The sequence below is a fragment of the Callithrix jacchus genome, chromosome 2 (assembly GCF_049354715.1).
Source record: "Callithrix jacchus isolate 240 chromosome 2, calJac240_pri, whole genome shotgun sequence".
Lineage (NCBI taxonomy): Eukaryota > Metazoa > Chordata > Mammalia > Primates > Cebidae > Callithrix > Callithrix jacchus.
In genome coordinates, this window is record NC_133503.1 from 6,373,090 (window position 1) to 6,393,939 (window position 20,850).

General features: G+C 38.2%; 1 protein-coding gene across 16 annotated transcripts in view; it reads right to left on the reverse strand.

The window, feature by feature from the left end:
* Positions 1 to 20,850, reverse strand: part of AUTS2 (activator of transcription and developmental regulator AUTS2) — a 1,215,487-nt gene that overhangs the window by 821,845 nt on the left and 372,792 nt on the right. For 3 of the 16 annotated variants that reach the window (XM_054252470.2, XM_054252469.2, XM_035291978.3), the window contains exon 1: positions 7,396 to 7,727. The exons of 12 other annotated variants lie outside the window; for them this stretch is intronic. In XM_054252470.2, the coding sequence (XP_054108445.1) occupies positions 7,396 to 7,443 (48 nt within the window). In that variant the 5' untranslated portion in view covers positions 7,444 to 7,727. Of the gene's footprint in view, positions 1 to 7,395; positions 7,728 to 20,850 lie in introns of those variants that run through there. One more of the 16 variants, XM_078354301.1, reaches the window with a different exon arrangement.

Genomic DNA, 20,850 nt, shown 5'->3' on the forward strand with positions numbered 1-20,850 from the left:
CTGAACCCAGGAGGCGGAGGTTGCAGTGAGCCGAGATCGCCCATGGCACTCCAGCCTGGGTAACAAGAGTGAAACTCCGTCTCAAAAAAAAAAGAGACAGAGAGAGAGAGAGAGAGAGAGAGAGAGAGAGAGAGAGAGAGAGAGAGAGAGAGAGAGAGAGAGAGAGAAAGAAAACAGCATTTGAACTGGTAGTCATTTCTTTAAAGAAGATGGCATATTTGGGCACATGAACCTCATTCAATCCACTGAGACCCAAAAAGAATAAAAAGGCAGAGGAAAGAGGAATTTACTCTCTGGGAAATCCATCCAATTCTCCTGCCCTTGAAGATGGAACATCAGCCCTTGTGGTTCCCAGGCCTTCAGTCTTGAAAGGAGACTTATGCCACTGGACCCCTTGTTTTCAGGCCTTCAAACTCAGACTGAACTACACCTCCAGCTTTCCTAGCTCACTAGCTTGCAGATGGAAGAAAATAATTAAGATAATAGAATAGAAAAAAATAAGTTGAAAGCAGAAAAACAAGAGAGAAAACTCAATGGAACACAAAACTTGTTCTTTGAAAAAAAATCAATAAAATTGACAAACATGTAGTATGACTGACACAGAAAACAGATATAGACATTACTATCTATATCAGGGATGAAACAAAAAATATGACGATACAGACATCAGGAAGATAATAAAGAATACTATCAACAGTTCTGCACACTTAAATTTGACAACTTAGATAACATGGACCACTTCCTTACAAAGAAAAATGACCAGAACCTACCAAATATGAAAAAAAAAAGTAATTTAAATAGCCCAGTAACTTAAATTAAGAAAATTTAATGTCTTAAATTAAAAAAATTTAACTCTTAAATTAACAACTTCTAAAAATGAAATTTCCAGACCCAGATGGGTTTCACTAGAGAATTCCACACAATATTTAAAGAAGAATTCACACCAATCATATATGATCTCTTCCAGCAAACATATAAGGAGTGAACACTTTTAAATCATTTTATGGAGCCAGTAATATCCTCATAACAAAACCATTACAAAAACAAAATTACAAATCAATATTTCTCACAAGTACTGATGCAAAAGTCCTTAAAAAATATAAGTAAACAAAATTCAGCAATACATAAAAATAATTATACACAGTGACTAAATAGGACTTTTCCCAGGCTTGTAAGAATGGTTCAATATCTGAAAATCAAGCAATGTAATCTACCATATTAATAGGCTATAAATGAAAAACCTAATAATCATATCAATTAACACAGAAGAAAGCATTTTGCAAAATTCTACATCCATTCATGATAAAAAGAAAAATCTCTCAGAAAACTAGGAATAGAAAGGAACTACTTCTATAAGACCATGGAGAAAAATCCTACAGCTAGTATTGTACTTAACAGCAAAAGACTGAATGCATTTTTCCCGAAATATCAGGGACAAGACAAGGTTATTCACTCTCACCACTCTTAGTCCACACAGCATGAGAAATTCTAGTCAGTGCAATAAAGCAAGAAAAGGAAATTTAAAATGCATAGGGATCAGATAGGAAGAAATAAATCTGTCCTTATTTACAAATGACATATTTGTCTAAACAGAAAATTCAAAGAATCTACAAATAAGTTCCTCAAACTAATACTCTGTTTATCAAGGTTACAGGATACAAAAACAACATTTGAAAATAAGTTGTATTCTATATACTAACAATATGCATGAATATGCATGTGAAATCAAAATTAGAAATAAAATACTATTTCAATTGCCCCCCAAAAGTGACAGTTATAAATCTAATTTATATAGGACTTGTATGTTGAAAAGTACAAAATTATAAAAGAGATCAAACAAGATCTAAATAAATGGAGACAATCCTCTTCATGAAGAGAAAGACTCAACATAGTACTTAAAAAAACAACAACAACAAAACAAAACAAAGCAAAAACACTCCCAAAACTAATATCCTGGTTTAACAAAATTCTTAACAAAATATCAGGAAGATTTTCCATAAAGACAGATGAGATAATTATCAAATTTATATGAAAAAAGGCACATACTACTTTATCTTAAGCAATTTTGAAAAGAATAACTACAGTAATCAAGACTTTTTGATACTCGTGGAGGAACAGACATTAAATCAATTGAGGAGTAGAGAGCCTAAAAACAGACCCATTTAAGTACAGCAAACTGATTTTTGCCAAAGGTACAAGAGCAATTTAATGGAGAGAGAATAGTTTTTTCAATAAGTGGTGCTAAAACAACTGTACATATACAAGCACAAACACATATACACACACAAAGAAGAAGAAAAACTTTGGCCTAAGTTTCACATTTTATATGAAATTTATCTCAAAATAGATCATGGACTTAAATATGAAATATAAGGCTGTTAGAAATAAAGGAAGAGAGAAAGCTTCAGGATCAAAGGATAAGCAAAGAGTTTTTAGACTTGACAATAAAAGCAAGAATGTAAAGGAAAGAATCATTACACTAGACTGCATCAGTTTAAAACTTCTGCTCTGAGAAAGAATCTGAAAGAAGATGAATAGACAAGCTACAAATTGGAAGAACATATTTGCAAACCACATACTCAATAAAAAATCAGTGTCTTGAACATATTTGGAACTATGAAAAACTCAACAATAAAATTTTTTAATCCAATTAGAAAATGGGCAAAACACATTTGAAGGGCAAGAGAAATTTAGCAAAAGAAGATATTCAAATGACAAGCAAGTGAAAAAATCTTCAACATTATTAGACATTGGGGAAATGCAAATTAAAGCCCCAGTGACCCATCACTACAAACCAATAGAATGGCTTAAATAAAAAAACAGAAACACCACAACATCACTGCATGCTGGTAAATGTACAGATAAACTGGATCACTGATACAATGCACTAAAGAGAATATGCAATGGTAAAGTCACTCAGGAAGACAGTTTGGTGGCTTCTTAAAACTTAACCATGCAAACACTATACATACTACCCAGCAACTGCACTCTTAGACATTCATCCTAGAGAAAAGAAAATTTATGTTCACTCCAAAACCTATACACAAATGTTCATAGTACTTCTAGGAAAACAACTCAGAGGTCCATCAACAGAAGAATGATTAAATAAACTATGGTACATCCATATCATAGAATACTACTCAGAAACAAAAGCAATAGCATACAACTTGAACAAATCTCTAAAAAATTATGCTGAGTAAAAAAAGAATCCAAAAATCTATATATTGTATGATTCCATTTATATAACATTCTTGAGATGATAAAATTATAAAAATGAAGAAAAAGTGATTGTTTCAGGAGTTAATGATGGGGGTTGTGGAGGTGGAAGGAAAAGTGGTATGGATATAAAACGCCATCAGGAGAGAGCCTTTGGTGATGTGGTTGTTCTGTATTTTCACTGTACTGGTGTCAATACCTTCCTTATGATATATTACTGTAGTTTTATAATATGTTACCTTTGAGGAAGCTAGGTAAAGTGATATCTTTCTGTTTTATTTCTTAAAACTGCACGTTGTACTATTATTATGTACTACTATTATCTCAAAATGAAGAGTTTAACTGAAAACCACCTTAGGTGATAATACTACTCATTTACTAGATGAGAAAACAATTCAGTTGAGTTTCAATATATTGCTCAAGGTCATATACTACCAGTAAATAGAAGAAGCAGAATTCAAACTCAGGTCTGCCAGACTCCTGGAAAAAAGTCACTCAGTAGCATTTATGGAAAAACAAATTTTTTTTTTTTTTTTTTGAGATGGAGTTTCGCTCTTGTTACCCCGGCTGGAGTGCAATGGCGCGATCTCAGCTCACCGCAACCTCCACCTCCTGGGTTTATGGAATTCTCCTGCCTCAGCCTCCTGAGTAGCTGGGATTACAGGCACGCGCCACCATGCCCAGCTAATTTTTTGTATTTTTAGTAGAGATGGGGTTTCACCATGTTGACCAGGATGGTCTCGATCTCTTGACCTCGTGATCCACCCGCCTCGGCCTCCCAAAGTGCTGGGATTACAGGCTTGAGCCACCGCGCCCGGCCCTGTTTTGTTTTTTTGAGACAGGGTCTTGCTCTGCTGCCCAAGCTAAAGTGCAGCAGTAAAATCATAGCCCACTACAGCCTCAACCTCCGAGGATCATGCAATCCTCCACCTCAGCCTCCCAAGTAGCTGGGAGCAGAGGCACATGCTACCACACTAGCAAATTTTTTAATTTTCTATTTTGCAGATATGAAGTCTTGCTATGTTGCTCAGGCTGGTCTTGAATTCCTGAGATCAGGGGATTCTCCTCTTGGCCTCCCTAAGTGCTAGGATTACAAGGATGAGCCACAGTGCCCAACAGGGAATAATTAAATATCTATTACGTGCAGGGATATGGATACAAAAATTTAAAATGCAATATAATTCTGTATCTCTATGATCATATGTTACTATAGAACACAAAGGCAAATAAGTAATTACAATAAGGTGTATGTATTATGTATATACAAGGCCAAGGGCTAGCACTGTTAAGGGAGATCTAGTGAGAATGCTTAGGTGGGAGAGAGAACCATTAACAAGCATCAAATCAGACTCAGATTGACCTTTTAAGATCACTCTAGCAGGGTTTTGGAGCACTGGAAGACAGCATGAATGTGGCAGGGAGACTGATTATGAGGCTCCTCTAATAAGTCAGAAGGTAGATGGTAAGAAAAGAACTAAAACAGCTCCTTTGGGAAGAAAGATGACTGGCTGGATAGGGATGCCTTAGCTGTGCTAGGAGATAGAAGAGAAAGAAAATCTTTGGTTAATAAAGACAAAATTAACTATACTTTAGAAATGCTGCATTTCAGGAATCTGTTGAACCTCAAGATAGATATCTACCTAGCCATTTAAATACATACCTCAGAAACTCAAGAAAGATACTACGCTAGTTATAGAGCTTTTGGAATCATCCCTTACAAGACATAGAAAACCACATGAAAAAGGAAATTGCTCAGGAAGAATATGTAGACTAAGAAGAGAAAGGAGGTACAGGATGAACTTAATTGAAGCATTCTTTTAGAAAGAATGGTAGCTGGGTACCAACCTAATTCAAGAAAAAGAAACTGATAAATAATTTAGATGGAAACTCTTACAGAGGAGTATGTATGTTTGTGTGGTGGTGATTTAAATAAGGTGTTTTATTACACATATTAATTTTTGAAAAGGATCATAATTCTAATGATCATAAGTGGAGAGTGTTTTCTTATGCCAATGTTTTTGGTCATGTATTACTTGCCGTTAATTTTTCTTTCTCACTACTAAAGACTGATAAAATCATCTTCCTAAATGATAAACTATGAGATGGCTATTGAAGAGATTTTACAATGTATATTTTTACAGTCTTGGACAAACTTCACAGCAGAAATACCTTTCCAACAATTACAAGCTTATATCAAATCAAAATCAGCAGTAGTTGACAATCAAGAGAGGTACTTCTTCTTTGTCCTTTTAAAGATAGTGAGGAAAATTCCAAATTAAAAAGCCTGTATAAGAGCGGCTTTTTAGAGGAATATGAAAAGGATGGTTTTAATTTGCTTTGTAATCATTGCTGACCCTGTGCTTACACTAAGACTTTTTATCTCTCCAGGTAAAACTCAGCCCATCTTGCTGAGTTCTGGAAAACAAAAATCTCCAATGAAAAATTTTAAAGTTAATCACTGTGAAACAATAGAAGTTCTGCAGAGAATCACTGAGATCTAGAGCACCATAAACATGCCAAAAACAAGACTGAGATTTGTTTCTCTTTTTCTTCTATCCTGATAAATACAAGACGAATACCCTTCAATTAGGTATAGAGCCTTATATTATTTAGTTTTATATTACACTTGTGCCTTGGCATATGGATGCATTCACTTCTTGTTTGGTTGCTAAAGGAATAGCAGCATGATAATCCAAATGAAGCTATTAATATTCCTCTTCTTTTTCTTTCTGTGACAATCATTTCTGGAATTGCTTTTCCCCTTTTCACATTAGTTTATTCACATGAGTTAACTCTTGAGTTTCAGGTTCCCATAACAGAACATTCAAGATGAAAGGGGAAAGGATAAGAAGGCAGAGTACAGTTTTCAGTTATCAAAATTCGTAACAGCAAACAATGGACAGTCGGCTTCTCAAGGAAAGTAATCTACTGAGGAAAAAAAAATCCCAAACCACAATGTTTCCCAATCCTGTACACGAAGAGATAATATTTTAGTTATAATAGCTTTAACACTTAACAATGGAAGTGAGCCTAAAATAAAAAATGGATCTTTTAAATAAAAATCCTATAATTTTACCATAGGTAAAGAAGCAATTCTGCTGTCTTAAAAACACAGCAGAAACAAGTCCACACAGAAAAAAAAATGCAGCAAAATTAGATGAAAATGTCCTAAGTTCTTTTAAAACTAGGTGAATGGAAGAAGCATTTTTAATGTGCTTATGCATATAATCGTAGAGTATAAAGACAGTCTCATAATTTTCCATCTTGCCACATCACAGTTCCATTCTCTAGAGCCTCAGCTTAACTCTACAATCAATATGCCAATATTTTCAACAATCAAATCAGGGAAGGAAGATTTCAAAAGGGAGGCACATGTTAGGAAACCTCTTTTTTTGATCTGCAGGCCAATGCTCTACCTCAGAGCTGTATCCCCTCCTGGAAACCTCATTTCTAATCCTGTGAATTCCCAACAGAGTAAGTGACACATCTAAATTCAGAAACAAGAAGATGTCAAACAACCCCAGGCAAGTGAAGATGTATTAGAAAGTATACTTTTCCCCTAAAGCCCAGAAATAGATGTTAAAATATAGTAGAACTGTTTAACATCAAAATTTTAGGTACAACCAAAATTCATTCATAAAATATAATCCCCTAACAGAGAGTAAAGAGAAAATCTCACATCTGGTCAGACAACACGATGGAGATTCTTTCTACAACCAAGTAAGATTCCAAATGAGTGAGCAAAGTCAGTTAACTGAAAGCAGAAAAAATAATTCTGAGTAAGCAAACACCAGGTAACAGGAAGTGATTGTCAATTTGTTTCAGAACCAAAAATATATCTAGCCTCATAATAAATAAAACCTTGAAAATTCTCTATTCATTAAGTAGAATATCCTGCCTTTCCGGTTATTGTAGTTTCATTATTTTCCCTCTTGAAACTCTAAATCATGCCTCCGGAACAGAGTCTAAAGATTGCTTCCTCTTGGTCAGCAGCAATGTCAGACTGCAAGCAAAGAGCCTGTGCTTCATCCCAGAATCTTTAAGCCAAAGGAAATATATTCTCAAATAAAACTTCTCAGCTTCATTCACTTCCCCAAGTTCCCAGAGGAGCCCATTAACATGAGAAGACTGGAGGGAGGTGGCAGGTTTCCCTTGGGAAGAGAAACCGTATTGACTCACCTTCTCTGCATACTTGAACTTAACATAGAACCAGCTTGACTTGATCATTGTCTCACCTCCCACCCTCAGAGAAAAAGAAAAATGAAAAGAGCAAAAACAAAAAAACCACAATATAGTGCTGGAGAAAAAGCAGTGTGTCAGCAAAAGCTTCTTTCCGACGCTGAGTTTTCCGAAGGATGACAAGTATTCAAAGACAGCGGGGAAAAGTGGAAAAAAATAGGAAAATCTACCCTTTCAAACCTGGCCTTCTTCCCCTTTATGTTCCTGAGCACCTTCCCTGAGCTTCTAAAACACTGTGTGTGATCTTGCTCCGGAAACTGCACTCCAGGACTGCCTTGCCAAGCTGCCTGCCTCTCCCTCCCTCTCCCTCCCTCTGTGCTTCTCTGTTGGCCGGCTGACAAGAGAATTCCTCAAATGGACTTCAACTGCCCTCATCACAAATGGCACATGTCAGTAAAGGCAGGAGGCAGGCTATGGCCCTGGTACCTCCCAGAAGGACAACCTTCTCCTCCCACCCCTACTCCCATGGGATGAATAATGAATTTCAGCACTTCCCTCAGGACACAGATTAACACCTGGCCAAACATTATTTTGACAAGAGCCTAAGTCTAGGAAAAGGACATTGCTACAGATTTAACTCCATGATCTCCAAAATGAGATCAGGAGATGATCTTTCTCCATGCCCACAGAAGATTATCACACTAAAAACAGTCCAGTCTCTTTAGCAAATAGTGAGTAAGAAGCCATCTTAAATTCTCCAGCTGAAACAACGTCGTCCAACTGCTTGTAGCAGAGATAGAGAAACTGGAACAGCTTTCTCTTACTATTCCCCCTTACTTGTTCTTGTTGACAGAACAGCTCCTCGTATTCAGCAGCAGGAACTAACAGCTTGGAAAAATGACTGACGCTTTATAGAAATATTCCTTTTCAGAAACGTAAAGAAAGTATTTTTATTTTTGTTATAGTTCTACTAACTCATTAAACTTCTAAGAAAAAGTGTGAAATGGCATCAGCACTCAGTTTTCGAGATGAAAGAAACAGAGAGGAAGGAATGAAATCAAGGAACATAGTTTGAGCTTACATGGATGTGAGGCACCCAGGCATTGCCATGCTAAGATAAATGTGCTCGAGACGTTCAGCCACATGGGCAACAGTGATTCCCAAATATTAAATAATATGATGGCACATCTCGACTGTCCAATAAAATGTATTTCCCAAATACAAAATAATTAAGACCCATCTGGATTCAAAAGTAGATTCCACAGAATGCTGTAAACGATTCCCCACCTCTAACGATAGAGACAACAATGCAGAGGAATTTGGATGTATGATGTTGTCAGCTTCCATCTTCCAAAGTGGTCTGAAAAATTTTACAACTCAGTTGCTTTGTGTCCCCTCTTATTTCTACTGCTGACTATAGTAGGTGGCCTTTATCATGAACAGAAGGGTAGAAATGTACATGGGGGCTCATGTCCCTTTCCTGTTAGCAATGAATCAGGAGCACGTATGACCCACTGTTTTATTTCCCTAACTCTGTTGCAGAAGCATCAAAGATGTGGACCTACAAATCCTTCACTGGAGGCACATCAGGCTTTCCTCAGCCAAGGTGTCTGCAGGTATAACACTTGCTGAGACCTAAAATGTCATTTACTAAATGTCTTCATGGAAAAAGAAGCTGCTATTACTTATCATTGAGCTAAGCAGCAGCTTCATTTAAGCATTCAAAATTTCAGGAGCGATTAATATTGAAAGACCCTCCTGAAAATACCTTATCCCTACATCAAGACAGTCAGTAATTATAAACTTCTCTATAATAATTTTGAAGAAGCACTGTCCTCTACACCCACCTTAACAGTCGAATACTGTTTCAGCAGAGCGGCTAGACAAGTGCATAGTCAAACTTCACATTGAGATTGACAGCAAGTGGGTCTTACGAGATCTATGTACAGAGAAGGATCTCAGTGGATTCTGATTCCAGTTGATGACCAAGTGAGAACACAGACCACAGAGGAGGTAGAAAAGAGAGTCTACAAAATTCACACCAAAAAAAAAATGACCTCTAATTTATCTGAGAATAATGGCTCTATTCCTACTGGTGCCTCTCAATACCCTGAAATTATTCCAGGAACCAGGTATTCTTTTTGTCCAGAATGCTCCTCCCTCATAGTCTCTTGTCCTTTAGATTGACACTTAACTGTAACTTCCTGCAAGTTTTCCTTAACCTCATTCCTAAGTCTGGGTTGGGGGCATGTATAGCATACTGAACTTCTCCCCTCATTAGCACTTATCAGACAATGTCATTGCTACCTATTTACTTCTGTTCATAATCCCTCTGAATTGGAGATCTCTTGAGAGCAAGTCCCCATTCTGCCTCAATCACAGTTACAGTCTGTGCCTCAGGCACTGTGTGTAGACACAGTTGATGCCTCACTAGTATTTGCAGGATGGCTAGAAGGAAAAGTTAGATTCCTTAGCATGAATGGAGATGAGACAATGCACGTAAAGTCCTTAGCACATTTTCTCCAACACAACCAAGTTTTCTATTAATGTTTACTACCATTGTAGCCATGCAGACAGTGGGGAGCATTTGGAACTATCATCACCTCAAGGATAGAAAAAGCAACTTGGTAAATGCATTGATGGGCGACACTGAAAAAGCTATCAGATGTTGAAGTCCACTGATCTATAATAACAGTCCAGAGTTGTGATTCTTCTAAGGGGAACACAGGCTCATGAGGGCAGACAAGTGGCATGCTGCTGGGAGGAAACGGGCAGCACAAGAGCTTCAGGGAACTGGGGGTACTAACAAGGAAGGTGGTGAGGGGTGAGGGGATTACCCAGGTACTACAAGCTGGACAAGGAAAGAAGTGAGGCTAGAGGAGCTCATGGTCTGCAAAAACAGTTAGGTGTCCAGGGTTTCACAGGAATTATGGGGCTAGGGGGGAAGGTGACAGAGTGACAACTGACCAACTGTACTTAGAGACATGAAGGCAAAAAAACATCACATCTTCAGGAAAGACTGTGAAAGAGTAGAGTTTTTTAAAATGTCAATCCATTTCCTTGTGATCGTTCCTACTTTGTCCTAAGTCCAAAAGCTCACAGAGAAGGGGGGAAAGTAAGGTAATGAAAGATTTCAAAAAGCTACAATCTGGGTAATCAAGTAGTTAAACTCATTCATAGGCTTTGTGAATATTCTACCTGGGAAGGGACTTTAAAAGTTCACGAAAAGCAGTATTGCTTAATCTTTAGCATGAGGACCCCTTTAATGCAAAAAGAAATAATAAATTCCCCATTGACAACATACTAAATTTTAGCACTCATTCATTGATCAAATAAACACAAAATGTAAGCATTTAGTAATGCTTTTAACTGAGTTTATATTATATTAGCCATCCCTTCAACAAATGCCTAAGGAGAGTGTGCATGCAAATGGATAGCACATGTGCCCTATTTCCTGTCCTGAAAAAGGCTGTGCCTCCCACGTTGCTAACTGACCTGGATCAAACACTACAGTGATAAAAGAAGTAAAGCCTGTAGGGTAAAGTGACTTCACCAAGGTCTCACAGCTGATCCATGGCCAAGCTGGGTCTACAAGCCTTCCTGGCTCCAGCATGCCACTGCATAGAAGAGTTTTCCTGAGAAGACTGTACCTGTATTACATATTTCAGGTAATATAGTAGGATTGTGGAACAGTAGTAACTACTGACAACATTAAAATTTTCTTAGAGCTAAAGAGAAGAGGGGCACGTTCTATTTATTTTATCTCCCGAATATCTGATATTTGCATGAGTATAAGACATTACTTAATGGATAGGAAGGAGGGAGATCAACCTCAATTTAGGAGCAGATTATTGGTTTTGTTTTGTTTGAAGCATATTAAGAGAGGAAAAAGAAATGAACTAGTGGCAGCAGAGAGAAAAGGCTGCTTTACAGGAGAGTACAATGCATCAGGCAGGGGTTACACCTAAAAGCTTTGGAGATTGAAGGCCCTTGGTTCCAATCCCAGCCATGCCAAATGCTGGGTATAATTGCAAATAATCACTTATCTCTCAAACTGAAGTTCCCCATCTGTAAACTGAGGGTAATCAAACCTATCTTAAAATGAGGATTCCTGTGAGAATTAAATAGGCTCATAGCTGTAAAGCACTTAACAGAGCTCCAGGCTCACAACTGAGCTTGAGAAAAGGTAACCACAATGTCACCTTAAATGACATCGCAACTTCCTAACCTCTGCTTAGTAGTTACAGTCAGCTAAAGACCCTTATAGAAATATCACTTCTTAGACTTCGTTAGATACTCTACCTGTTATGATAGAGCCTTAATTATCCTCTGATTAAGTCCAAAGCCTGACATGCTATAAGCAAGGGAAGAAGAGGACCAGAGAGGACACCAGAAGTCTACCTGATTCCTTGGAAGGTGTAAGTGGCAAAAGATGCTATAGTTTGTGAGCTGCAGGAGTGTGTTCTCTAATTTATTCTTAATGTTTTCTGGAAAATTAAAACTCCATAAAGACACACATAGAGAGAAAAACTACCAAGTAAGCGCTTATTATTATTATTAACTTATTCTTAACTATGAAACCACAACCAAGACGGGCTTCTGCAGCAACTTATTTTCATTTCCTGGCATAAACTCCTCCTCCCACTTCCCACCCGCCTTTTTTGTTTTGTTTTAAACAGACAGTTTACTGTTAAAATGGATTGATCTATGTGGAGGAATTGCTTCAGCTGCACAAAAAGAGTTCTCCACTGCAGCTGTACTTGGAACACATCATTTCCTCTGGCAGAACATCTGAATGCTTTTTAAGAGAGTCTGAAGAGGTATGATGGGTGCTCAAGGACTTTCCCTTTTCTCAGCAAACAGAGCTGGTCACAGCTCCTACAAAACCTCCACAAGGATTCATTCATCTGTCAAAAACCACATGTCTTCCATCCTTTGCATGTGCTTTTCTTCTGCTAAGAATGACTTTCTCTCTCTTTTTCAGCCTTCCTAGTCCCTACCCAAGCAAGCACAGGCATTTATGCATGAGCTGTGCACACATATGCACATACACATATACTCATGCATGAACATGGCTTTACCTAACTGAAAATTCTCTCAGACCTGAACATTTTACAAAGTCTCCCTTGACCCTCAAAGAAAGAATTTACAAATGACGCAACTCAGAAATTTAGCTTAACAGTAAAGCTTAAAATAACATCAACTGCAATACAAACTACAAAGATACAGCTGAATTGTAAACAGAACTGCTTCTATCCTACAAACTGCTATTCAGCAGAAAAAGAAAGCCCCATGCTCTTTCCTACTCATTACATTCCACGATAAATGTGTACTCCCTTAAATCTTTAGGGAGACGGAGAAGTACATATCGTCTGAGCATTTCAGGAGGCAGGAATCATGCCTGTGTTATCTGCATCTGACCTCTTCTCTGCTCTTAAGAGGCACAGGGCCTAGCAGGAAAGAAACCAGGGCCCACTGCCAAGAACAGAATTAAATGGTATCAGCTCCAAGGTTAGTTGTTTCTAGAGTCTTTAAGGGACTCTAGAAAGGCAAGAGGCCCATCCAGGATTCTGAAGGTGGGAGAATGATCTCAAGGGACACCAAACCATCTTGTAGAAAGAGTTGAGAATGAGAACCACCTCTATAAGGGTCAACTCCAGGGCTCCTTTCCCCTGCTACAGTGCCCACTCCTGGATAACGTTCCTCCCTTGTCATACTTACCATCAGGGCAAGCAGAAACATGCTATGACAGAGTTGGATAGATGAATTATGTCCTGCAATTTGTTGAAGGATAGTAAATGGTGCTCAATGCTTGAACCAATCACCTTCACAGAGGTGCTCCTTGATACTTAGAATTCCTTGAGGTTGTATGAGTTTTGTTATTTTTTTTTTCCTCAGAACTTTCCAAAAAGCACTCAGAAAGGTTCACCTGCTTAAGATTAAGTTAAAGGGAGGAAAACATGCTAAAACCAATAATCTTTTGAGAGGAAGAGTTACACAGAGCCTTATAATGTGGGCTCTATCTCTGTAAGCAATATGTTAAAAAACATTTCATCATTTTTCTATTATAGAAATATGTCCAGTTGTATGAACTAACTAAATAAATTGGCCTGATATCAGGGCAGAGAATTTTGAGCTAAGAACCCACATTGGAATCTGTCGATACTTTCATTCCTATAAAAAGAGAAGAAAACAGATGCCCATAGTGTGAAAGGAACAGTTATATATTCAAAGGAAATTATAAAAATATACTGAGATTACAACTTACAACAGGATCAATGTTGAAGACATTTTCCTAAAAGGTTCCTAAGAATAGGTACACTATGGTCTATTTTAAAATATAAAAGTAAGCTCTGTCAGAATCCCCCTGTCTATCTGTAAAACATATACACCCAAAACACTCACGTTCAAGAGATAGGGCAGCACTTTCCCCTTAAACTTCAGAACTTGTCAGAGATAGAGGGAGTTAAACATTTTACATAAGCCATACTACACACTGCTGATTAAGTGTTCCATCAAAAACTCTATACCAACAGATCTGATCCTTACCAGTAACATTCAAGACTCTGTAGAGACACTGGTAGTCCAACACAAAACAACAATTTTACAAAAATAATGCAGTATCTGATGCACAAAAACAGGTAACCAACAATACATACTGAAGAGTTAGTGAACACATAGAAAGTAAACCATTCTCTACAAAGTATACCAGAAGGAACGATACACACAACACACATACACACCCCCCAACACATAGGTACACACACACACACACACACACCTGAGACTGAAATCCTAGGCAGTCTGGTTGAGAAGACTAACGATACATATAAGAAATGATTTATGACCTCCAATTATAAAATAACAAATCCCAAAAGTGCAAATCAATATACCACACACAGAAGTTGAAGCTGACAAGCATCTAGAAAGCAATAAGAGGGATTAAAGGTGGACAAGAAGAACGTCCCATGAAAAAGAAGCTTTGGAGAAAATACAGAAGCTGATTAGGTCCATGGAAAGGGACAAGACATTCCAGGTAGACATAAAACACCTAAAAAGCAAAAGGTAACAGAAATGGTGATCTTTCCCATCAATATATATTTCACTGATTAACTCTGCATGTTCATCTCTGCAACAATCGCTTTTGGTAAATGACTGATTCTGAAGTTCAATACTGTGTCTTTTCATAAAAATACTTATTTCTATATAAAAAATCATATACCTACCCTCTTTATACACAGAATTACACAGATAAAGAGTAGCCAAGTTATTTTAACTGGCTGTGCAGTATGAATTCAGAATGATTATAATTACAGTTTCTCTTTTAAAATGAGGTTTTGTTCTTTAATATTCATTGACTACTAGCTTGCTTCCCACACACAACACATTATTTACTCTACAGTGGTTTGGTGCATCAATTATGGTAATAGTTTGTGAATAACATTCACATTATAGAAAAATGAGCCTGGTTACTTAGTTCTCCCTCTGGAAAATTGTCACAAACATATGTATCATCTGTCTCTACTTAGAGTACAGCAATTAGTAATTATAGCTGTATGTGCTTTTTTAAAGCCAAGGGGGAAAACAGACCTGAAATGTCATGTTTCCAAATGTTCTTAGAATGTTATCTAAAATTATTTTGTTTGAACTCTAGTTGAAAAGAGAAAATGCAGTCTGACAAAGTGAAAAATCACCAATAGTATTCTGGATATGGAGAAATAGACAAAGCATCCCACAAATGATATCACCTACTGAACAATTCCTTCTTCATCCAGACAGATTAGAAAGAAAGACCATTGGCTGTGGGAGGCCTGACTATAGCAACCACACTGTGAAGCAAGACAGACTCAGATTCAGACCCTAGTCATATATTCTCCAGCTCAGTTAAACCATTATTCATGGAGTGCCTTCTATAAACCAGACACAGTACAGGATTCTACAGAAACAATTAGTAAGATAAAACAATTTTTCCAAAGGTTACTATGTACTAGGGAACTAGAAGCATAAGCAATACAATTTGGTAAAGGTGTGCAGATTTTAAAAAAGGTTTAAGATAAAGGAATAGTTCAGAAAGGTATTTCTGGTGGCAGAGAAAGGGGATAAGAGATATAAAGCTTTTCCAAGACACAGACTACTGAGTTGCAGTGACAGGATGACAAAGAAGATCATGATCCAAGAAAGAGAAATCCTGGGTGAATCCTTGGTGATAAGGAAGTCCAAGATCCAAGAATGTGAATGGATACTTTGCAAGTGGAGGTGAGGGATATTGGGGAGGAGGCCAAAGACCTAGGAAGCTTGGTTTTTGATGTTCATCTACATAGATATTGAAATTGTCCAGATCACACATTACTTAGCTTCTCTGACTCCAAATTTGTAATTTCCACTCATATGTAAAGTGAGAAAAATAAAACTTCCCCAAAGATTTTTGAGAGAACTGAATGAGACTATTCTTTAAGTAACTTGCATAGCTTCTGGCACCAACAGGCTCCCAAAAGCTCTTAAAATATTAGCACTTTATTATAACCAAGAAAATATCTAGAAAAAGGACAACAGGAATAACACAAGGATTTTGAAAAACAGAAAGGTAGAGAACAGCAGTCATAATAAAAAGGACAGGGTAGAGACCATGAAAAATCAATAGGTACTGTTCTTCCACACTGCTGTAAAAGACTGATCACTTGAGGGTCCAGAATTTCTAGAGGCAACGGGCAAAATTTGGGACAACTGATTACTAGCAGGAGACCAGAAAGTATTTCCTTTTGCATAGGTGAAATGTGAGAATTTACATTCTAGTCCAAAATAGCTCTGGTGTATATATCACAGAAGCAACTAGAATTTGGTCCTTGCCAAATGTCATTCCTCAAGGAACACTCTGGCTTTCCCCTTTCCAATGCCAAAAAGCAGCAAGCAACCGCAAAAACAATCCAGTCATACTGCCTACCTGCATTATCTGAGGACTTGTTAAAAATGTACTTTCTCAGGCCTTCCCCAGGCCTACCGACTCAGACACCTTGTAGGTGGAGCCCAAGAGTCAGTTCAACAAGCCTTCTACATGATTTTGGTGCAGGAAAAAGTCGAAGAATCTTTAATCTAGTGCCATCTTGTAGTTGCAGAGTGACTATCTGAAGCAGGCCCAGAGAGAAGGCCACATGCTGTCAGTCTCTGGACTCCTAGCCCTTTGTCTCCTCCCTACACTACATGGTGTAATGTGGAGACATAAGAAGTAAATGTACCAGCTGTGTTGCTCTGCGCCTGCTCTACTGCACCTCCACTTGGCCCCGATGGAAGTACTTTCTTGTAATCAGGGCACATGAGATAGAAGTCAAACAGTCCAGCGGCTCAGTTACCATGCAGTGGCACCAGAAGCAAGTCCTAATTAATATTCTAGAATAGAGGTCCATGCCTTTTTATAGTAAAGGGCAAAAAAGTAAATACTTTAGGTTTTGCAGGCCATACAGTCTCTGTCATAATTATTCAACTATGCCATTACAACTAAGAAGCAGCCACAGAAGATACATAAACAAAGGGATACAGCTATGCTCCAATAAAACCTGATTTATGAAAAAGATACAAGGTCAGGTTTCACTAGTGGGCTAAACTCTTAGAGTTTTGCCAACTCTTTGCTGTTGGAGATGGCTGGCACACAGCAGGTGTTCTATAAATACTCTGGCAAATGAATAAATAAATAAAAGAGTGGGGACTGGCTGTTGCTGCTCACAACATCCATCAATGCCTGTCCTTCATGCTTTTTTTTTTTTTCAGTACTTCATCACCAGGGCTGCTATATATACTTATTTGTGTAGGCTATACCTGCAGAGGGATGAAGGGCTGAAGGGGTGCTGAATTCCAGCCCACAACCCATTTGCCAAACCATGTTTCCTAGTACAAGGCTGCTATGCCAAGAGAAAGGGGAGACTTTTCATAACCTGCACAAAGGCACAGGCCACTCGAGAAACCATGTGCTCTTGGAACCGAATCCACTAGGGAGGGTTGTTATCTAATTTGCACACAAACACCCTCTCTGTTTCACTTTCTTCCTGTGTCCTCATCTCTTCCTTCTTCTCTTCATCTAGACCCCAGCGTACCCATTAAGAATTACTAGATGCCTCTACTGGTAGTTCTCCAGAACAGAAACAATCTCCAAATGTTTTCAGTTAGGAATCTTTATCAGTACAAAAAAAATTTCTAACATATTGCCCTGATATATATGTAACTATAAGGCACAGATATATTACATATATCATAAAATATACAAATAGACATAAGGAATGATATGAAGATAACATGAACATAATTTTTAGTGTTTTAGCCAACACAATGATATTAGCTAACATCTCAAGGTACAGCATCCATTTAGGACAAGGTAACAATCATAGATATCAACTTAAGTTCCAACTTGTTAAAATAGTTTCCATTTTTTTGGCTGGCTTCCTACTAGATATGATTATATAGTCGCTGTTTTTTAACCCACTGACAAGGCTGATAAGGAGCTCATTTTAAAAAAAGAAATGTCAAGTCTGTCATTTTCCTGCTGTTGTCCTGTGTTTATGTTCTCTCATTCCACAGTTTGACCGAATTTTAAAAAAGCACTTGCTCTCTGCCAGTTGTGGTGGCTCCCACATGTAATCCCAGAACTTTGGAGGGACAATGCAGGTGAACAGCTTGAACAGGAGTTAGAGACCAGCCTGGGCAACACGGCGAAACCCCATCTCTCAAAAAATAAAAAATCAGCCAGGCATAGTGGTTCACACCTATAGTCCCTGCTACTTGGGAAGCTGAAGCAGGAGGATCACTTGAGCCCAGGAGGTTGAAGCTGCAGTGAGCTGTGATCGCACCACTGCACTCCAGCCTGGGTGATGGAATCAGACCCTGTCTCAAAATAAAAATAAAACCACTTGCTCTCTTTGCCAAAAGTAAATAATATAACCCATTAACATGCTTTATGAGCCACAAACTGGAGCATACCCCACAACAAAAGGCTGATGGAGTGTGCCACTTTGTCAATTCCCAGTCTTCCTTCCAGACCTGCCACAGCCTACAGAGCACAGGACTGTCTCATAGCCAGAGTGACACTGCACTGTCAACTTGGATATTATGTAACAACAACATTTAATCTCTTCCTTAAGATAAAAATAAATCTAGATATAATTTCGATCACTTTTTTGGTGCTCCAATGGATTATCCTAAAAATCTTGTAAGGAGTTGAAGGGAGAGACCACACACCTCACCTTAAAGATTTCCACTCTACATCACTGTTTCAACTGTAGGTGACTGTGATTGTAAAACCAATTTAGTGAGTAATCACAATTACGGGTGTATATTAATAGTGTAAAACAGAAAAGAAAATATTAGACTGTACTGCATGTATAATGAAACTTTCAGTTTTATGAGCACATGTAAACACAAGTATATAATGTGCATTTGAGCATATGCATATGTATGTATTCTTGATGACATAAACTATATTTGTAACTGTGTGTGCTGGCACAAAAAAGTTTTGAAAGCCATACTCTAGGTGAAAGATTTGGAAACTTCCTGGGATGAGATGCCAGCACAATTAGTGTGGTCAAAATGCCAGGCGAAGGGAAGGAGAGAAGGCAAAGCAGCAGCTGGGGTGGGCTGGAAAGAATACCAGGCCTAAGTGAGACTGCATCTGAATGCCAGTTCTACACTGTCTAGGTGTGTCAATTAGGGAAGACACAATCACACAATCCCCAGACCTCTGCTTTCTTTACCTAAAAAGTGGGGCTATGATACTTATCAAGTTGCAGGAGCTACTGTAAATCATGACTTTTTATTAACGTCAAATGATAATTGTAGGGTACACACCTGAGAGCAATAAGTGGCACATATCCTCAAAATGACCCTATGTGGAAGATGCACCTGAATGTGTGTGTCAAGCTAGACAGTTCCAGAGTGGCCAATCTGGAGAGTCAAGGAACATCTGAGCCCCTCTGCCCATACCAAAGGACATGGGCCATATAGGAAACTGAGGCCCTAAATTCTGGGTTAGATGCAAGTTGTCAGGTGAAAGGCTTTAAGGGGTGGATGTTAAGTGAAAATGCTGTATAAATTGCATGCTGTTTGCAAAGTGGCTGTGGTTTTCCTGCCCAGCCCTATACCACTGAGTGGTGTGGGTATGTTGTCCAGCCCGCCACCACTGGACTCTCTCCCCTTTATGTAAGCCCCTAATAAAACCCCACGTTTCATTTACTGGCTCTGGGTCTTTTCTTCTGGGCCTCTTGAATCTGGTGCCTTCCATACTGAGATGAATAGAGGTGCAGCACAACAGATGAGTTCTTCTTAAATTAGAAAAGTAGAGAACCTTGTTATGGAAGCTTAAACATGCAACATGACACAGCAAAGATGACCACAGGAGAAAGCACTGTCCAGAGCTTTATGCATCCCAACCTAACTGGCAAGTCCTCTTTGATAGCAGAAAAGATAATGTTTGTAAAGGAATGCAGATGTTGAGTAATAACATCTGTAATAACACCCTCCCCTCCCTACCACCTCTGAACACACCCCTGAGGTTATAGAAAATACAAGCAAAAAAAAAACAAAAAAATCAAATACTGTTTTAAAAAAAATAGCCCCTCTTCATCTGCAGCTTCCTACAGCACAGTTTTCATTATTCATGAAGACAGGCTAAGCAATTTTTAATCAATATGCAAAATATATTTACTTGAAAATTCATATGGTATTACAGAACAAATGCAAGGTAATTTATGTAGAAATTCCAATTAAGAGCTGTTCCAGCCATCATGATGGGTTCTTACAGACAACCCCCAAAATCCATTTGGTTTCTCAAAAGGCAAGATTAGCTTTAATAATCCTAAAATATTAGACAACAACCATAAAACCTTTGCTCAGTGCAGACTGAAGACCACAACCGCCACTAATGATTGAACTGGGATCACTTGAATTTCTGAAATAGCCCCAAAGATAAAGGTTCTAAACCTGGTTGGGTCACTGACCAGCTTTATGACCTTGTGTAAGGCAAAACTTTGAACTTCTCTTTTCCCATGTACAAAATAATGAAGCTGTCCAAAAATAATAAACTGGCAGTTCTATTTTATTTGGCCAGCACATTACTTTTTAAAAGATGCTTTTGAGATTAAGGCACCATTTCCCCAGCAACTGGGAAGGCCAAGACAGAAGAATCACTTGAAGGCCAAGACAGAAGAATCACTTGAAGGCCAAGGCAGGAGAATCACTTGAGCCCAGGAGTTCTAGGCTACAGTGAGCTATGATCATGCCACTGCATTCCAGTCTGGGCAACAAAACTAGACCTCATCTCTAAAAATTAAAATTAGGCCGGGCATGGTGGTATACACCTGTAGTCCTAACTACTTGGGAGGCTGAAATGGCAGGACTGCTTGAGCCCAGGAGTTTGAGGTTACAATGAGCTATAATAGCACCACTGCACTCTAGCCTGAGCAACAGAGTGAAATT